Source organism: Sus scrofa, chromosome 2 (assembly GCF_000003025.6).
Source record: "Sus scrofa isolate TJ Tabasco breed Duroc chromosome 2, Sscrofa11.1, whole genome shotgun sequence".
In the NCBI taxonomy this organism is placed as follows: domain Eukaryota; kingdom Metazoa; phylum Chordata; class Mammalia; order Artiodactyla; family Suidae; genus Sus; species Sus scrofa.
Window position 1 is genome coordinate 142,237,458 of NC_010444.4, and position 15,780 is coordinate 142,253,237.

The 15,780-nt window shown below is 37.3% G+C and overlaps 1 protein-coding gene across 1 annotated transcript in view; it reads left to right on the forward strand.

The window, feature by feature from the left end:
* ANKHD1 (ankyrin repeat and KH domain containing 1) overlaps positions 1-15,780 on the forward strand; it is a 131,784-nt gene that overhangs the window by 71,144 nt on the left and 44,860 nt on the right. The window contains 4 exon segments of the mRNA NM_001203267.1: positions 5,012-5,099; positions 9,284-9,411; positions 9,606-9,749; positions 11,112-11,214. Of these exon segments, the coding sequence (NP_001190196.1) occupies positions 5,012-5,099; positions 9,284-9,411; positions 9,606-9,749; positions 11,112-11,214 (463 nt within the window).

The following is a 15,780-nucleotide window of genomic DNA, read 5'->3' on the forward strand; positions in this document are numbered from 1 at the left end:
CGTTGCTGTGGCTGTGGTGTAGGCGGCAGCTGTAGGTCTGATTCTCCCCATAGACTGGAAACCTCCATATGCTGCGGGTTCGGCTCTAAAGAGCAGAAAGAAAGAGAAGGAAGGAATAGAAAGCAAGAGAAAGCAGAAGCAATGCCTGAAGAGAAAATGGTGAAGAATTTTCCAGGAATGAAGCCTGATAGAGTCTTTGATTGAAAAATCACTAAGCAAAACAAATGAAACTACAGAGATAAAAATCTTAAAAGCTCTTGGAGGAAAAAAGCATTATTAATAAAAGAACAGTCAAATTTTTGACAGTAGATTTTCATCAACAATAATAATCACAGAAAATAAAGCAGAGTAATATCCTCAAAATACCAGAAGAAAATAACATAATATAGAAATCTGTACTCAACTAGCATTCCAAAGGACAGAAGGATATTTTCACATCTACAAAGAATGGAAGAGTTTACCACTTCATATCCTTGCCAGAAGAACTACTAAAAGATATGTACATCAGTAAGGAGAAAAATGAACCCTGGAGGAAGGCGGGAGATGCAAGAAGCTACGGTAAGCAAAGAAACTGGTAAAATATAATTATAAATTTGTAAGCATTAAATTGAAATTGTTATGCTTGAGACCAAAGAAGTACTAGAAATCTAAACAAGAATATGAAATTCAGAAAAGTATGTTAGGAGTTCCTGTCATGGCTCAGTGGTTAACAAATCCGACTAGGAGCCATGAGGCTGTGGGTTCGATCCCTGGCCTTGCTCAGTGAGTTAAGGATCCGGCGTTGACGTGAGCTGTGGTGTAGGTTGCAAACTCAGCTCGGATCCCGAGTCGATGTGACTCTGGCATAGGTTGGCAGCTACAGCTCCGATTCGACCCCTAGCCTGGGAACCATCATATGCTGTGGGAGCAGCCCAAGAAATGGCAAAAAAAAAAAAAAAAAAAAAAAAAAAAAGAAAGAAAGAAAGAAAAATGTTAGAAAAGTAAAAAGCCATGCTAGAATCCTTGGCTTGTGCAGGAGAAGAGAAATAGGTACTAAATAACTTAAAAGACTCTTTTTTAGAAAAACATATTAATCAAAGAAAAATATAAACCTATTGAACTTATGTGTTAAAGTTCAGAGCTATTGAATTTGGATTCAGAATCAAAATCTAATAAACTATGTTTTCAGGAGGAAGACTTAAAGCATAATGTCAAGGAAATGTAATGGGAAAAGTTATGTAAGGAAATACTAATATCAGGCAAAATGGAATTTTAAGCCAAGGCTCGGATCCCATGTTACTGTGGCTGGGATGTAGGCTGGCATCTGTAGCTCTGATTTGACCCCTAGCCTAGGAACTTCCATATGCTGCCGGTGCAGCCCTAAAAAGCAAAACACACAAATAACCCAAAAAACTACCAAAGTCGATTCAAGAATAGGAAGCCTCAGAAGTCCTGCTGAATTGCAGTGGGTTAAGCATCTGTCGTTGCTTGCAGCTCTGGTTCAGATTTGGTCCCTAGCCCAGAAACTTCCATATGCCCTGGGTGTGGTGGAAAAAAAGAAAAAAGAAAGCCTCTATAAAACAATAACTGTATTACAGATTGAGTCATTAATTTAAAATCATCCATCCTAAAAAAAATAAATAAATAAAGCCACCCATCCTATAAGGTAAGAGGATCTCAGATTTATAGAGTAGTTTTAACAAATGTTCAAGGAATAGACAATCCCTATATTCTAACTGTTCCCCAATAAAGAGAAAGAAAAAAGGTTAAACTACATAATACCTAAGTTTGTAGCCTTGAAAAATAACTTTCTGTGTTTATGAAGGACAAAATCAGAACTTATATCCTAAAGTTTTATTGATATTAAACAAATACCGGCTGACATCATAAACCCAACATTCGTAAGTAAGTAGCATGGTTGACCCTTGGACATTGTTGGTGTTAGAGCACCTACCACATGGTGGAAAATACGCGTATAATTTTACAGTCTGCCTTGTTACTCCCTCTGCATCTCTGTTCAGTCCTCTGCAGATGATGTAGTGTAGTACTTGGGTATCAATATATAAATGGACCTGCACAGTTCACACCCATGTTTTTCAAGGGTCTACTTATAAACAAACTTGATTCCTATTTTATTTTGTTTATTTTTTTGAATCCTATTTTAAAAGAAGGATTTAGTGATCACATATTTGGGGATTAATGATATGTGTTGTGGGATATACATTATTAATTTTAGGACCTGAGATCTTGTAAACATATTATAAAGTTGTAGCATTGTCTTATCAACTATTTTCTCAAACGTATTGTTCAGAACCAGAGGAATGAATGTGTACTTATATGGAGGAAAATAAAATAGGCTGCTTTTAACACCTTTTGTTTCTGAAATTTTATTAGTATGTTGAATTTTGAAATTTCTCTTGGGGTGAGGATCTTGAATTATACTTTTTCATTTTTTATTTTTAACAGCTATGGGAATATTTTAAGTATACAGAACTAACAGTTACTTTAAAAGTGTATTTTAAAGTAAGGCTTTCAGAGTTTTTTGTCTTTGCTATTACTCATGGGATCTAGTTATGTTGATGAGTGTCACTGCCAGGCTTAAGAGATAACAAAGGAAAAAAAAGAAAAGTGACATTAGAGGAGTTCCCATCATGGCGCGGTGGAAACGAATCTCCCTAGGAACCATGAGGTTGCGGGTTCGGTCCCTGGCTTTGCTCAGTGGGTTAAGGATCTGGTGTTGCTGTGAGCTGTGGCAGAGGTAGCTCGGATCTGGCGTGGCCGTGGCTGTGGCTTTGGACTGCAGGTGCAGCTCCGATTAGACCCCTAGCCTGGGAACCTCCATGTGCCTCGGGTACAACCCTCAAAAGACAAAAAAAGAAAAGAAAAGTGACATAAGTATTGCCACCCATTTTGTAGTAATAATGATTATCACGTGCAGGTAATTAATGTCTTACTCTAAGTGTAGCTACTGTTCTTAATTTCTTGTTAAATTAACTTCTCTTATTTACCTAAGAGAAAATTAAAACTTGCAACTTCATTTCTATGAGAGGGAAGATTCAAGTACTTCATTGTTTTAGACATTAGGTATATAATGGTAAGCAAAAATGAACACAATTGCTGTTCTTGCGAAGCTTACAGTTGTGTTGTGGACATGTTAGCCAAAGTTACACAAACTAATCCGTGATTGGAACTTAAGGAGAGGTTCATAGAGCTGTTGGGTCAAGAGTAGGAAAAGTGGTCTAGTCGGGAAGGCTCCGGGGGGGTCTTTCTTGAGGAAATAACACTTGTCTGGAGACAGGGATGAAAAGGAGCTAACAGAGCAGTGTTACAGGGAAGAGAGAGCAGCTTAAGCAAAAAGGCCCTGAGACAGGAGAGGAAATAGTGTTCGCTAAAGGAGCGATTTCTTTCCAATGTGTAGTGGATACAACTCCAGTGTATAGTTTGTAGTTGACACAGCTTTTTAGGTCTTTCTGAGTAAGCCCTTCATTATGTGTATTCCATTTTGTTTGAAGTAAATTGCCAGAATATTTGATTTACCTATATTTGAATATAAGTTGAAAATCCATTCTAAAGCCAAATTATTTTGGCATTATCTATAGTTACTCATTTTTCTGTGCCTTAGAGTTAATAAACATTGTTGTCCGGCGTTCCCGTAGTGGCGCAGTGGTTAAAGAATCCAACTAGGAACCATGAGGTTGTGGGTTCGATCCCTGGCCTTGCTCAGTGGGTTAAGGATCTGGCATTGCCGTGAGCTGTGGTGTAGGTTGCAGATGCAACTCAGATCCCGTGTTGCTGTGGCTCTGGTGTAGGCCGGCAGCTACAGCTCTGATGAGATCCCTAGCCTGGGAACCACCATATGCCACAGGAGCGGCCCTAGAAATGGCAAAAGACAAAGAAATAAAAATTTTAAAAAATAAAGATTGTTGTCTAAGCACTATGCACAGCAAAAAGTCAAAGCATAAATTAATTTTTATAGGAGGTTGAGAGATTCTACATTATCAAGATAAAAGAAGAAAAATTTTTTTCAGAGTGGAATTCCTGTCACTGCAGTCCATTGGGATGACAATCTACTCTTATTTCTCATTGTTAGTTTGCCTAAATTGTAGATCAGATACAGCTACGTAAATATACTAGTTGACTGCATGGTAGCTAGAGGGTTCTCTGAATTAATTAGAAGAAACCACCATTCTTTGTCAGGTTTTTCTTAGTAACAAAAGAGAACCAGAACCCCAGAAATTAATGTTTGCATACATGGTGAAGGAGGGGATAGTTGAGAGAACTCTTCATAGATGTATCAGCTACATCTTAATACTTAGATGAATGTGGTGAGAGTTCACACTTCTCCCAACAGACAGTACTTCTTGCCATACAAGCAAACTCCTTTTAGTAGCATTTGATAATAAGGTGGTTGGAAACTGTTTTATCATTCATTCCTCTTGGCAGCAAACTTGCTAGGAAGCTTAACAATCTTCCTGCAATTGTAAGACTGCTTCTTTTGCCCTTGACTCTTCGGGCATTTAATTTCTACTCTAAAAAATATCTGCTCTTTGGTATATTTTTCTTTTTCCTTTTTCCTTTGTTCCTGAAATATCATAGTGTTTTTCTTCAGGAATTGGTTTCCATCCTTTGATAGAGCTCTTATTGGCTCCTGCTGTGATGAGGTCAAGACCCTCATAATCATCTCACAAAATTAAGGTTCCTTTTTCATAGTTGAGATGAATAGTTAGGAAAACATCTTTTTAACCTTAGTGTTAGAAAAATGTGGTTATTCCTCTTTGGGGAATCAAACTAAACAAGTCTCATCTGTCATAGTTATTGCTTGCTATGCAAAACTGAACTTGTTCTTAAAAAGTTACATCAGCTAGTGTGGCCTGAAATTAATCCTGTATTTTGGAAGACTTGAGGTAGGTAGCATAAGTGACTATGTTGAGTAAGTATTGAATATTCATTATTTCCTATGTTATGGGTAATAACTGCTTAACATAGGTGGTTAATGAATTGGTACTGATGAATTATTTTGTTTCTTTACTAGGAACACGAATCTGAAGGTGGAAGAACACCTTTGATGAAAGCGGCAAGAGCTGGTCATTTGTGTACCGTGCAGTTTCTTATTAGCAAAGGTAAAGACAGTACAAGTGAACATTTCCAAGGGGCTACAACTTACCAAAAAAAGTTCCTACTCTTGCAATTTATGTTAAAGCTACTTTACCTATAGTATAGTGTATACTACTGTATTCTAGTCTTTTGTTGCTATATTTTATTACAAAGCATAGAGTTCCTAAGGTAATTACTGGGATCTTTATTAGTTTTGAGTTTGAAGTTTTCATCAACCAAACAGCATATTGTTGCTCCCAAAAGTTGGAAAAGTCAAATGTAAAATGTCCGGCTATGTTTCGTAGGTAGAGTATTGTTTGGCACTAATGACAAGGCAGTTCTGCTGAAAATGGGGAAGGGTAAGGGGGAAAGTCTGCTGCTCTTGTGTATGGTACAGTTACATATGTATACATATTTACATATGTATGTACATGTGCATACAAGGTTGTTATTGTTATCTTCCTCTAGAGATAATATTATTAGAGTATATTTGGGCAAAAAAATTCAAATGATAGATAAGAGTTAGTTCAAGACTGTTTACTGTAGAAAAATGAATTGCTGCTGAACTCATTTTAGGTCCAAACATAAAATTGTCATTGTATACAGCAAAGATGGTAACATCAGCCATTTCATTTAATTCAGCCTAACTCTGTGTAATGTTAGAGGTACTCTGGCATCCGATAAAAAATCCTAGGCATTCGCGTCATAGCTCAGTGGTTAGCAAACCCAACTAGTATCCATGAAGATGCCAGTTCATTCCCTGGCCTTGCTCAGTGGGTTAGGGATCCGGCGTTGCCGTGGACTGTGGTGTAGGTCATAGACGCAGCCCTAGTTGCTATGGCTGTGGTATAGGCTGGTGGCTTCAGCTCCGATTGGACCCCTAGCCTGGGAACCTCCATGTGCTGCGGGTGTGGCCCTAAAAAGACAAAAGACCAAAAAAAAAAAAAAAACCTCATTAAAAAAGGAGTTCCTTTCATGGCCCAGTGGTTAACAAACTGGACTAGTATCCAGGAGGACAAGGGTTCGATCCCTGGCCTTGCTCAGTGGGTTAAGGATCCGGTATTGCCATGAGCTGTGGTGTAGGTCGCAGAGGCAGCTCGGATCTGGCATAGCTGTGGCTTTTGCGTTGGCCGGTGGCTACAGCTCCATTCAGTCCCTAGCCTGGGAACCTCTATATGCCTCAGGCCCTAAAAAGACCAAGAAAAGAAAAAAAATTCCTAAAATAGGATGTTAAACTATAAGGAAGGTCCACTCAAATGTCGGATTATAAAAATAAACATTTTATATCTATATTCCAACAGAATTTGGAAATTTTGTACATTAACAATGTAGTGGAGAGAAAAGAACCTATACATGTATGTGTAACTGGGTCACCATGCTGTACAGTAAAAAATTGACAGAACACTGTAAACCAGCGATAATGAAAAAAAAATCGTTATATAAAAAACGTATAAGATTTTAGCATTTTAAACATACTTGCTTTCTTATTTAATTGTGGAAAACTAGGTTTATTTTCTTCATATTACATTTTTCTACCAAGTAAGGCGTGTCTTACATAATGCTATAACCTAGTCTGTAAAAGCTATTTACCTCAACTATGCAGAAGTAATAAACAGATGGATAACCTTTAGTTATTTTTATGCTCCTTTAAAGAAATTACCTGGGAGTTCCCATCGTGGCGCAGTGGTTAACGAATCCGACTAGGAACCATGAGGTTGCGGGTTCGATCCCTGCCCTTGCTCAGTGGGTTTAGGATCCGGCGTTGCCGTGAGCTGTGGTGTAGGTTGCAGACACGGCTCGGGTCCCGAGTTGCTGTGGCTCTGGCATAGGCTGGCAGCTACAGCTCCGATTCGACCCTTAGCCTGGAAACTTCCATATGCCGCGGGAGCGGCCCAAGAAATAGCAAAAAGACAAAAAAAAAAAAAAAAAAAAAAGAAATTGCCTACTCATACCCAAGAACAACCTTGCTAAGCATATAATCAGGCTTGTCAGGAATAAGAACACATTGATCATAGCCTTTCTCAGCTGTGGCAACTGCTAAAGAATCCCATCATCTAAATTTACTAATAGCAACTTTTTTTTTTTTTGTCTTTTTGCTATTTCTTGGGCCGCTCCCGCAGCATATGGAGGTTCCCAGGCTAGGGGTCTAATCAGAGCTGTAGCCACTGGCCTACGCCAGAGCCACAGCAACGCGGGATCCGAGCCGCGTCTGCAACCTACACCACAGCTCACGGCAACGCCGGATCCTTCAACCGACTGAGCAAGGACAGGAACCAAACCCGCAACCTCATGGTTCCTAGTCGGATTCGGATTCGTTAACCACTGCGCCACGATGGGAACTCCATAGCAACTTTAAAAATAATCTCATGTCGCTAATGAAAGGATGTTTACTGGTGTGCCTTGCTTTTCCCAGAAGGGACTTCAGTGCAGTTTAGGATTAGGTTCAGTAGGGTATTTTTGAAAATTAAATGAATAGTAGTTTTCACCCATAAGTTTATTTTTTCCTTCATAAAGTAAGTCTGGAATTACGGAAGAAGGAAGAAAGAATATTGCTATAGTCTTAACTATCTAGTTGAATCCTTTGGGATTGTGAAAAGTAGTTGAAGTAAAAACAAGTTCTTTTTTTCTGGGGGTCAAAATTAATTTACTAACAAAGAGGCTCAGAAAAGATTTTTTTTTATTTTTTAAAATTTTATTGAAGTATAGTTGTGATAACTTCTGCTGTACAGCAAATTGATTTAGCTATGTATGTATATATACATACACACATCCATTCTTTTTCAGATTCTTTTTCCATATTAAGAAAAGATTTTGCAGTTAAACTTTCTTCAGGTCATATTGTACAAAGCTGTTGAACAATTTACAAAATCACCTTTCTTTTTTTTTTTTGGTCTTTTGACACCACAGCTCACGGCAATGCTGGATCCTTAACCCACTGAGCAAGGCCAGGGATCAAACCCACAACCTCATGGTTCCTAGTTGGATTCGTTAACCACTGAGCCATGACAGGAACTCCCAAAATCACCTTTCTGACAACACATTTGGATAATCTTATGTCTTCTTTTCATATCCAGGTCTATCTGACCCTTAAAATATATGATATGAAGAATTATATTTCTCTTGAATATTGTTTAAAAATTTTATTTTCTCTGGAGTTCCCATCGTGGCTCAGCGGAAACGAATCTGACTGGTATCCTTGAGGACACAGGTTTGATCCCTGGCCTCACTCAGTGGGTTAAGGATCCAGTGTTGCCACTGGCTGTGGTATAGGTCACAGACATGGCTTGGATCTGGTGTTGATGTAGCTGCGACCTAGGCCATTGGCTACAGCTTAGATTTAACCCCTAGCCTGGGAACCTCCATATGCCACGAATGTGGCCCCCGAAAAAAACAAACAAACATGGAGTTCCCGACGTGGCGCAGTGGTTAACGAATCCGACTAGGAACCCATGAGGTTGCGGGTTCAGTCCCTGCCCTTGCTCAGTGGGTTAATGATCCAGCGTTGCCGTGAGCTGTGGTGTAGGTTGCCGACGCGGCTCGGATCCCGTGTTGCTGTGGCTCTGGCTTAGGCCGGTGGCTATGGCTCCGATTAGACCCCTAGCCTGGGAATCTCCATATGCTGCGGAAGCGGCCCAAAAATAGCAAAAAAAAACAAACAAACATGATTTCTCTACTTTAAGACCTCGTTATACTTCCACATTGTAGAAGTAAATCAAAAATGTCTTTGAAGAGTTACATACAATGGTATTATGTGGCATTCAGATAAACCTGTACATATTTATTAATCTAGATTTTTCATTTTAGAAGTGATATTGAATGAATGAACTACAACTGTGCTCAACAGTTTGGATGAATCTCACAAATATATATTGGGCGAAAGAAGCCAGGCACAAAAGAGTTCACTGTGTGATTTCATTCATATAAAGTTCAAAAACTAAAACCAGTTTGGAAGTCAGCGTAGTAGTTGTCATTGGAGGGGTGGGTAGCGATTGAAAGGCTGCACAAAGTGGGGCTTCTGGTATGTGGATAATGTTCTTTTTCTTAATCTGGGTGCTGGTTACACAGTTGTGTTCACTTTGTGAAAAATTTTCAAACAATACACTTATGACTTGTGTACTTTTTTTGTGTATGTTTTGTACTTCAAAAAAGTTTTTAAAATCATATTGCCTGAATTGGCTTTGCTAAGATTGCTGTTTATTTTTACTTGAAGGTGCCAATGTGAATAGGGCTACAGCCAATAATGATCATACGGTAGTGTCACTGGCATGTGCAGGAGGTCACCTGGCAGTTGTTGAGCTCCTCTTGGCTCATGGGGCTGACCCTACTCATCGTCTCAAGGTATTCTACTGCAAAAGAAGTAAATTATATATATAATCATTGAAATACATTTCAGATATTTTAGTGCTTAATATTTTTACTAATATTCACTACCGTTTACATGAGGTTTGAGTTTTGTATTAACTGCTAAGAAACTAAATGTATATAGTAATCAAATTTAGAGTTAATTAATTATGGTGTCATTCTTTTCCCAGGATGGCTCAACAATGCTCATTGAAGCTGCAAAAGGTGGCCATACTAACGTTGTTTCTTACCTATTGGATTATCCAAACAATGTTCTGTCAGTTCCTACCACAGAGGTATCTCAGCTCACCCCACCTTCCCAAGATCAATCTCAGGTAATATAAAGTGTCGTTTATTTGTACAAATATTCTTACAATTGGGAGTTTTTGTTTAACATTAGTCTTAAGCAAAAGGAGCTGATTTCTCTTTTAAAATTCAGATAAACCTGGTCCTAAATTCTTTAAGTTTTTCTTTCAAAAGTCCATGGAAAAAATTTTAATTATCTTATTTACTGAAAGTAGTAAGTGGGGTTTTAAAGAGTTTTTTAGTGTTTCTAAAAAAAATAACACAATACCAAATATAGATATAAATATTCCAAGTTACCCTCTTATTACAACCAGGTCTTTAGGATCGTGTGTTTTTTGTTGTGTTTTGTTTTGCTTTTACTTTTTAGGGCCACACCTGCGACATACGGAAGTTCCCAGGCTAAAGGTCAAATCAGAGCTGCAGCTGCCAGCCTATGCCACAGCCACAGCAACGCCAGATCCTAGCCACGTCTGCAACCTACACCACAGCTCATGGCAACACCAGATCCTTAACCCACTGAGTGAGGCCAGAGATGGAACCCACATCTTCATGGATACTAGTTGGGTTCATTACCGCTGAGCTGCAATGGGAACTCCAAGATTGTGTGTTTTTAATGAATTAATTAAAAGTAATTTTTAATCTCTAAAAATACGGAGAGAATATAAAGTATACTAAGTATACATAGTTCAGTGAAATCTTAAATTCTTTTTTACAAAGTTATCCTGAGAACTGTTAAAATACACCAATTTGGGAAATATATTGGTTTCTTTTTCTTTTGACCATATAAAATTTGAATAAGTGTATATTGGCCAGTTGAATGTGTGGCTTGTACTCCGAGCTATAATTGAAACCAACAGCTTTCTCCTTAACAAAAGAGTAATATTCCATTTAGTATAAATCATTGACCATTTGTTGATTACCTGAATTTGCTCAATCAGTATAATCAGAAATTATTCCTTGCTGAATGCTACTGCTGCTGCTGTTGCTGCTGCTGTTGCTTCTTTTAAAGAAACAAAAAAGTGAATTTGGAGTTCCTGTCATGACTCATTATTTAACAAATCCGACTAGGAACCATAGGGTTGCGGGTTCAATCCCTGGCCTTGCTCAGTGGGTTAAGGATCTGGCAACACCATGATCTGTGGTGTAGGTCACAGACATGGCTCAGATCATTGCTGTGGCCATGGTGTAGGCCGACGGCTACAGCTCCACTTCAACTCCTAGCCTGGGAACCTCCATATGCTAAGGGTGTGGCCATAGAAAAGACAAAAAGCAAAAAAAAAAAAAGGTGAATTTGATGGTATACGAAGAAAATCTAAAACAGGATTTCTGTTTCATTTACGGATTTTTTATTTTTCGGTCTGAGAATATTTTTTTCTGAGTTGACTTTATAGGTTCCACGTGTACCAATGCATACACTTGCCATGGTTGTACCTCCCCAGGAACCTGACAGAACTTCACAGGAAAACTCTTCTGCCATTTTAGGAGTACAGAAAGGTTAGTTATTGAATTATTTTCCTTAAAATGGGTATTTTATCACCTAATGTATGGCTTCATAAAGGTGCACAGTTACCGTGTGACCAGAATTGAGGTAGGTAATTCTAACAAACGCTAGTTGTCTTACATACTATTTAAAATAGAAAAGATACAAGCACTAAGAAAAATGATTTCTCAAAGTGTTAACGTACTGCTAGGTATAGTTTTTATCTGGCACAGACAAAAATACTTGAGCATACGAAGTTCTCCATTGTATTAAAATAGTAAAAATTTATCAGGCATTCATTTTTCATTTCACAGTTCTTTAGCTTAACAGTAGTAAAATATGAAGAATGAAAATATATCTTTGCTGTCTAGTTAAGCCTTAGTAGCATTGTTGAATTTATGGGTTAGCATTTATCGATACACAAACACAGACAAATAACTATTAAAAAGTATATGAATACTATCCAAGTAAATGTCAAAGAGCAGTATATTCCTGTTTAAAGGACCCAAGTTTATGAGCGCTGTTATTTTTCTGCTGTCTTTTCATTTGTAAAGTAACTTAACTTGATAATCATGTATGGTTGTCATATCTAGGTTCTCTGAAATAAAGAAAATAGGTGATATGAAAAGTATTAAAACCTATTATATATAAAACAAATTCATGAGCGTATTTCATTCATTATATGATAATCAAATCCTGTTTTTTTGAAATCACAATGAGGTGTATAAGTATTTATTAGTATCTTTAATACAGCTTTAAATAAAGCTGGTAAGGAGTGACTGTTTTAGCAGCAAACAGAAGCTTCTTTCAAATTAATGACAATATTAGTAATTTAGAGTGTTGTGGGCCTTTACCAAGCATTACTTCATTTCAAGCATTAATTTCAAAGATAAAATACCTGTAGTTTCTCTAACTCAGGCTAATTCTAGGAGTTTTCCATTAGATATCTAGCTCTTCAAACTTTTCAGAAAAGGAACACTGCCATTTTTAGTCTTAACATATAGAACAAATTAAGTATGTACTTATTAAGAAATCTGAGCATCCTAACCAGCTGACAGCCTTCAGTAAAATATTTAAAGCTAAATGCCTCTGTTTTTGTGGGGTTTTTTGTTTGGCTATACCCTATGGAGAACTGCAGTAACTTTAGCTAGAGAAATTCAGTACTAAATAAGTAATCATTTAAAAAATATATTTAGGAGTTCCCATCGTGGCTCAGTGGTTAACGAATCCGATGAGGAACTATGAGATTGAAGGTTCAATCCCTGGCTTTGCTCAGTGGGTTAAGGATCTGGCGTTGTCGTGAGCTGTGGTGTAGGTTGACCTGACAGCTGTAGCTCCGATTCCACCCTTAGCGTGGGAACTTGGATATGCCATGGGTGCAGCCCTAAAAGCAAAAATAAACAAACAAACAAACAAACAAAAAAGCTTAAAAAAAGAAGCTAGGAAGGACATGGAATATGTACACAAAGGGAGTAAAACATTTTAAATTTATATTTAACATGTAAGTTAACTGAAATGTTTGTGTAGTGATTTTTTAAGTTGATACTCAAGTGAGTAATCATATTTTTGTTTACAAAATAGATTCTCATACTGAGTATCTACTGAGTATCTACTTATTTTCACTTTGATGTTTTACTACTTACTGAATAGTATCAAAATGAGCTAACCGTTAAAGGAGTCTTTCATTTTACTAAATTATTAGGGAAGGAAAAAATAAACACTTGAATCTAGACACTTGGGTACTTGCTGTTGCCAGCTGCCAGGTGGCATTGCCAACCCAGCATTTGTTTATACAGGATCAAGCTATGATAATGCTTTGTGTTAAGATGTCATGTTGGCATAACTCGTGTGCATCATAGGATAGTGTATCAGTATAAATTAGGAAAAATTAGGTCATTATGTAGGAGTGCTTATTAAGTCACCTGGTTAGACAGAAAAACCAATCTTAAATTATTAAAAATATGTTATTTTCTCCTTAAAGTGGCTTTTTCTTTTCAAAATTTCTCATTTATGTCTCTAAAATTCCTTTGAATGAGAAAATTGCTGTTCGACCCTCCTGTTTCTAAGTCCATAGGTTGTATCTGTGTTGCATATGTGGCTAGGCATGGAGGAAGGATTCTTATTCTCTAGGACTCACTTCTTTTCCTCTTCTCGCAATCATCTTGTCAAGGTTATAACATTTTACTCCTATCTGAGTCTTTTTTTTCATATCTGCATCCTTTTAAAATATGTTCACATCTGTAAATCTTACCCAGGTGTTTATATATCCTACTCAGATATTCTTTCATGACCCATTTTCACCATTCATCCAAGCTTCATCCATCTTGACTCATATTCTCCTGATTTAGGCAACTGATCTCACTTATCGTCAGTTTTCAAGGATTTGAGATCCTAGGTGGCATCTCACAGAAGCCTCAGAATTGCCTCTATAAACAAAATGTGAAACTAGGTGATAATGATAAGCTCAGTTTTCTCACATTATTTATTATCTATAGTTGTGAATATTCACATGGGAAAGGATATATATATAATACCCTTATCTTTCCAAATTTAATTTTGTAAATAAATTTGTAGATTGAAGCAAGCCACTTGTTGCAGCTAACTTATTTGCTGTAGCTGATCCTATAGAGATCCTAATGTAGAAGGATTCATGATTACTCTCTGCGGTTGGATAGCTTAGAACCAGCTAATCCATTGCAAAGCATTCGAATGATATCATGGTAAATAATACACATCTGTTGTGTGCACATTAAGCCTTCTTGAGGAGTCATTTCTTTTCTCTGAACTCCTATAACACTTTATTGGATTTTCCTTCTGGCTCTGGCCACTCTTGTACCTTGACCTCCCTTTTGGACTTCAAGTGCAGAAAGCTGAGTTAAACACACTCAACTCCTGGTACTTTGGCTTCTTGCGTGTTTTACTTTATTCCCTTTGTCCCTCTTTCCATACCCATGCTGCCCCTTAGGCAGGCAGTCATTCTACTGTGTTTGATTTACAGATTGTTTTGTTCTTACAAGTTCTTATAAAATACTTATTTTTAATTTACACAGTGTTATAGATCTGTCTTGTTTTTTTATTTTTTTCACTCAACACTGTTTTTAAGATCTATTCATGTGTCTATCTCTAGATTGTTTCTGCCTGCAGCATAGTGTTTCACTCAGTATATCTTCTGTTTTTCTCTTGTTATTTCTCCCAGTGATGGGTACCCAGACTGCCTCTCATTCCCCACCACCACAGATAATGCTGTGATGAAAATTCTGGTACAGTACCCTTATGGATCTGTGTGAGAATTTCTTTGGGACAAACTCAGGAGCAGAATTACCTGTCGTAGGAATGCTTAATGATTATCTCACAAAGTACTATAAATTCACTGCCTAGAACAGCTACAGCAATTTACACTCCCACCAGTGATATATAAGTGTAACTATCTAATACACCTCCATCCCATTTCCAAACCTGCTGATGCTTAGCTTTATCCATTTATTTGGATTTTACACCTTTATCTCCCTTTTTAGACTGTAAGCTCCTTGAGGTCAAGGTTTATGTTCCTCGTCTTTGTATGGTCCACTATGCCTTGCTTGTACTAGATGTTAAACATTTGTTGAATAAATTAAACTGAATTCCAGGCTAAGAATATAGATTATTCTGAAGGCAAAAGAAAATTTTTAAGAATTTTTAAGGAGAGCAACATTGTGATTAAAGAGGATGTTTAAAAACTTAAGAAGTAGTATTCTAGACTAGTGGGGAAAAGATTGAAAAAAGAAATATTGGAGTTCCCTTGTGGTGCAATGGGTTCAGGATCTGGCATTGTCACTGCAGCACCTTGGGTTGCTGCTGTGGCATGGGTTCAATCCCTGGCCCAGGAATTTCCATATGCCACAAATGCAGCCGTCCCACCCCCCCCTCAAAAAAAAAACAGAGTTAAGAATTAACATGCTGCTTGATATCACAGAGTTGTTTATTGAAGTAGGTAACATGAAAAGTTCTAATTTTTATATCATCATTAAAATTGTATAGAAAAATTATATGTATGGTGAATGAGGTTGAGTGTTCCTCTGGAAATTTTAGTCTAATATTCTTCAGTTTAATAGATTTCCATTTTTGTAGTCATGCTTATGTGGATTTACATATGCACAAATTTAATAATGTCTTGTAGTATATAACTGCTTACAGTAAAAGGCAAAAGGTTGATTTAACCTGCTAGCATGTAACACAGATGCTCTAATTTTGGACACATTTGTTAAACATAGATCCAGTTACATATCATGCATTATTTTCCTTTGCCCATTTTTTTTCTGTGGCCCAGCTGACTAATTGTTTTAAGCACAAAAATGATTGATAGAATTAAACTCATTTCAGTAATAAACTAAATATTTGACAAGTATATGTCCACCTCATTCTCATCATTTTTTATTACAGACTCTTTTAATTAATGTAGAAAAAGTAAAAGTTGAGGAAATAGGGTAGAAACCAAACCAAAGAGATGAGATGGTAACTCTGCCCGTGTTCCGAAACAGTGCTTTACAATAGCACTCACTGCTATCAATGAGTAGATTTATTTACTTGTATCTGACAGTGGG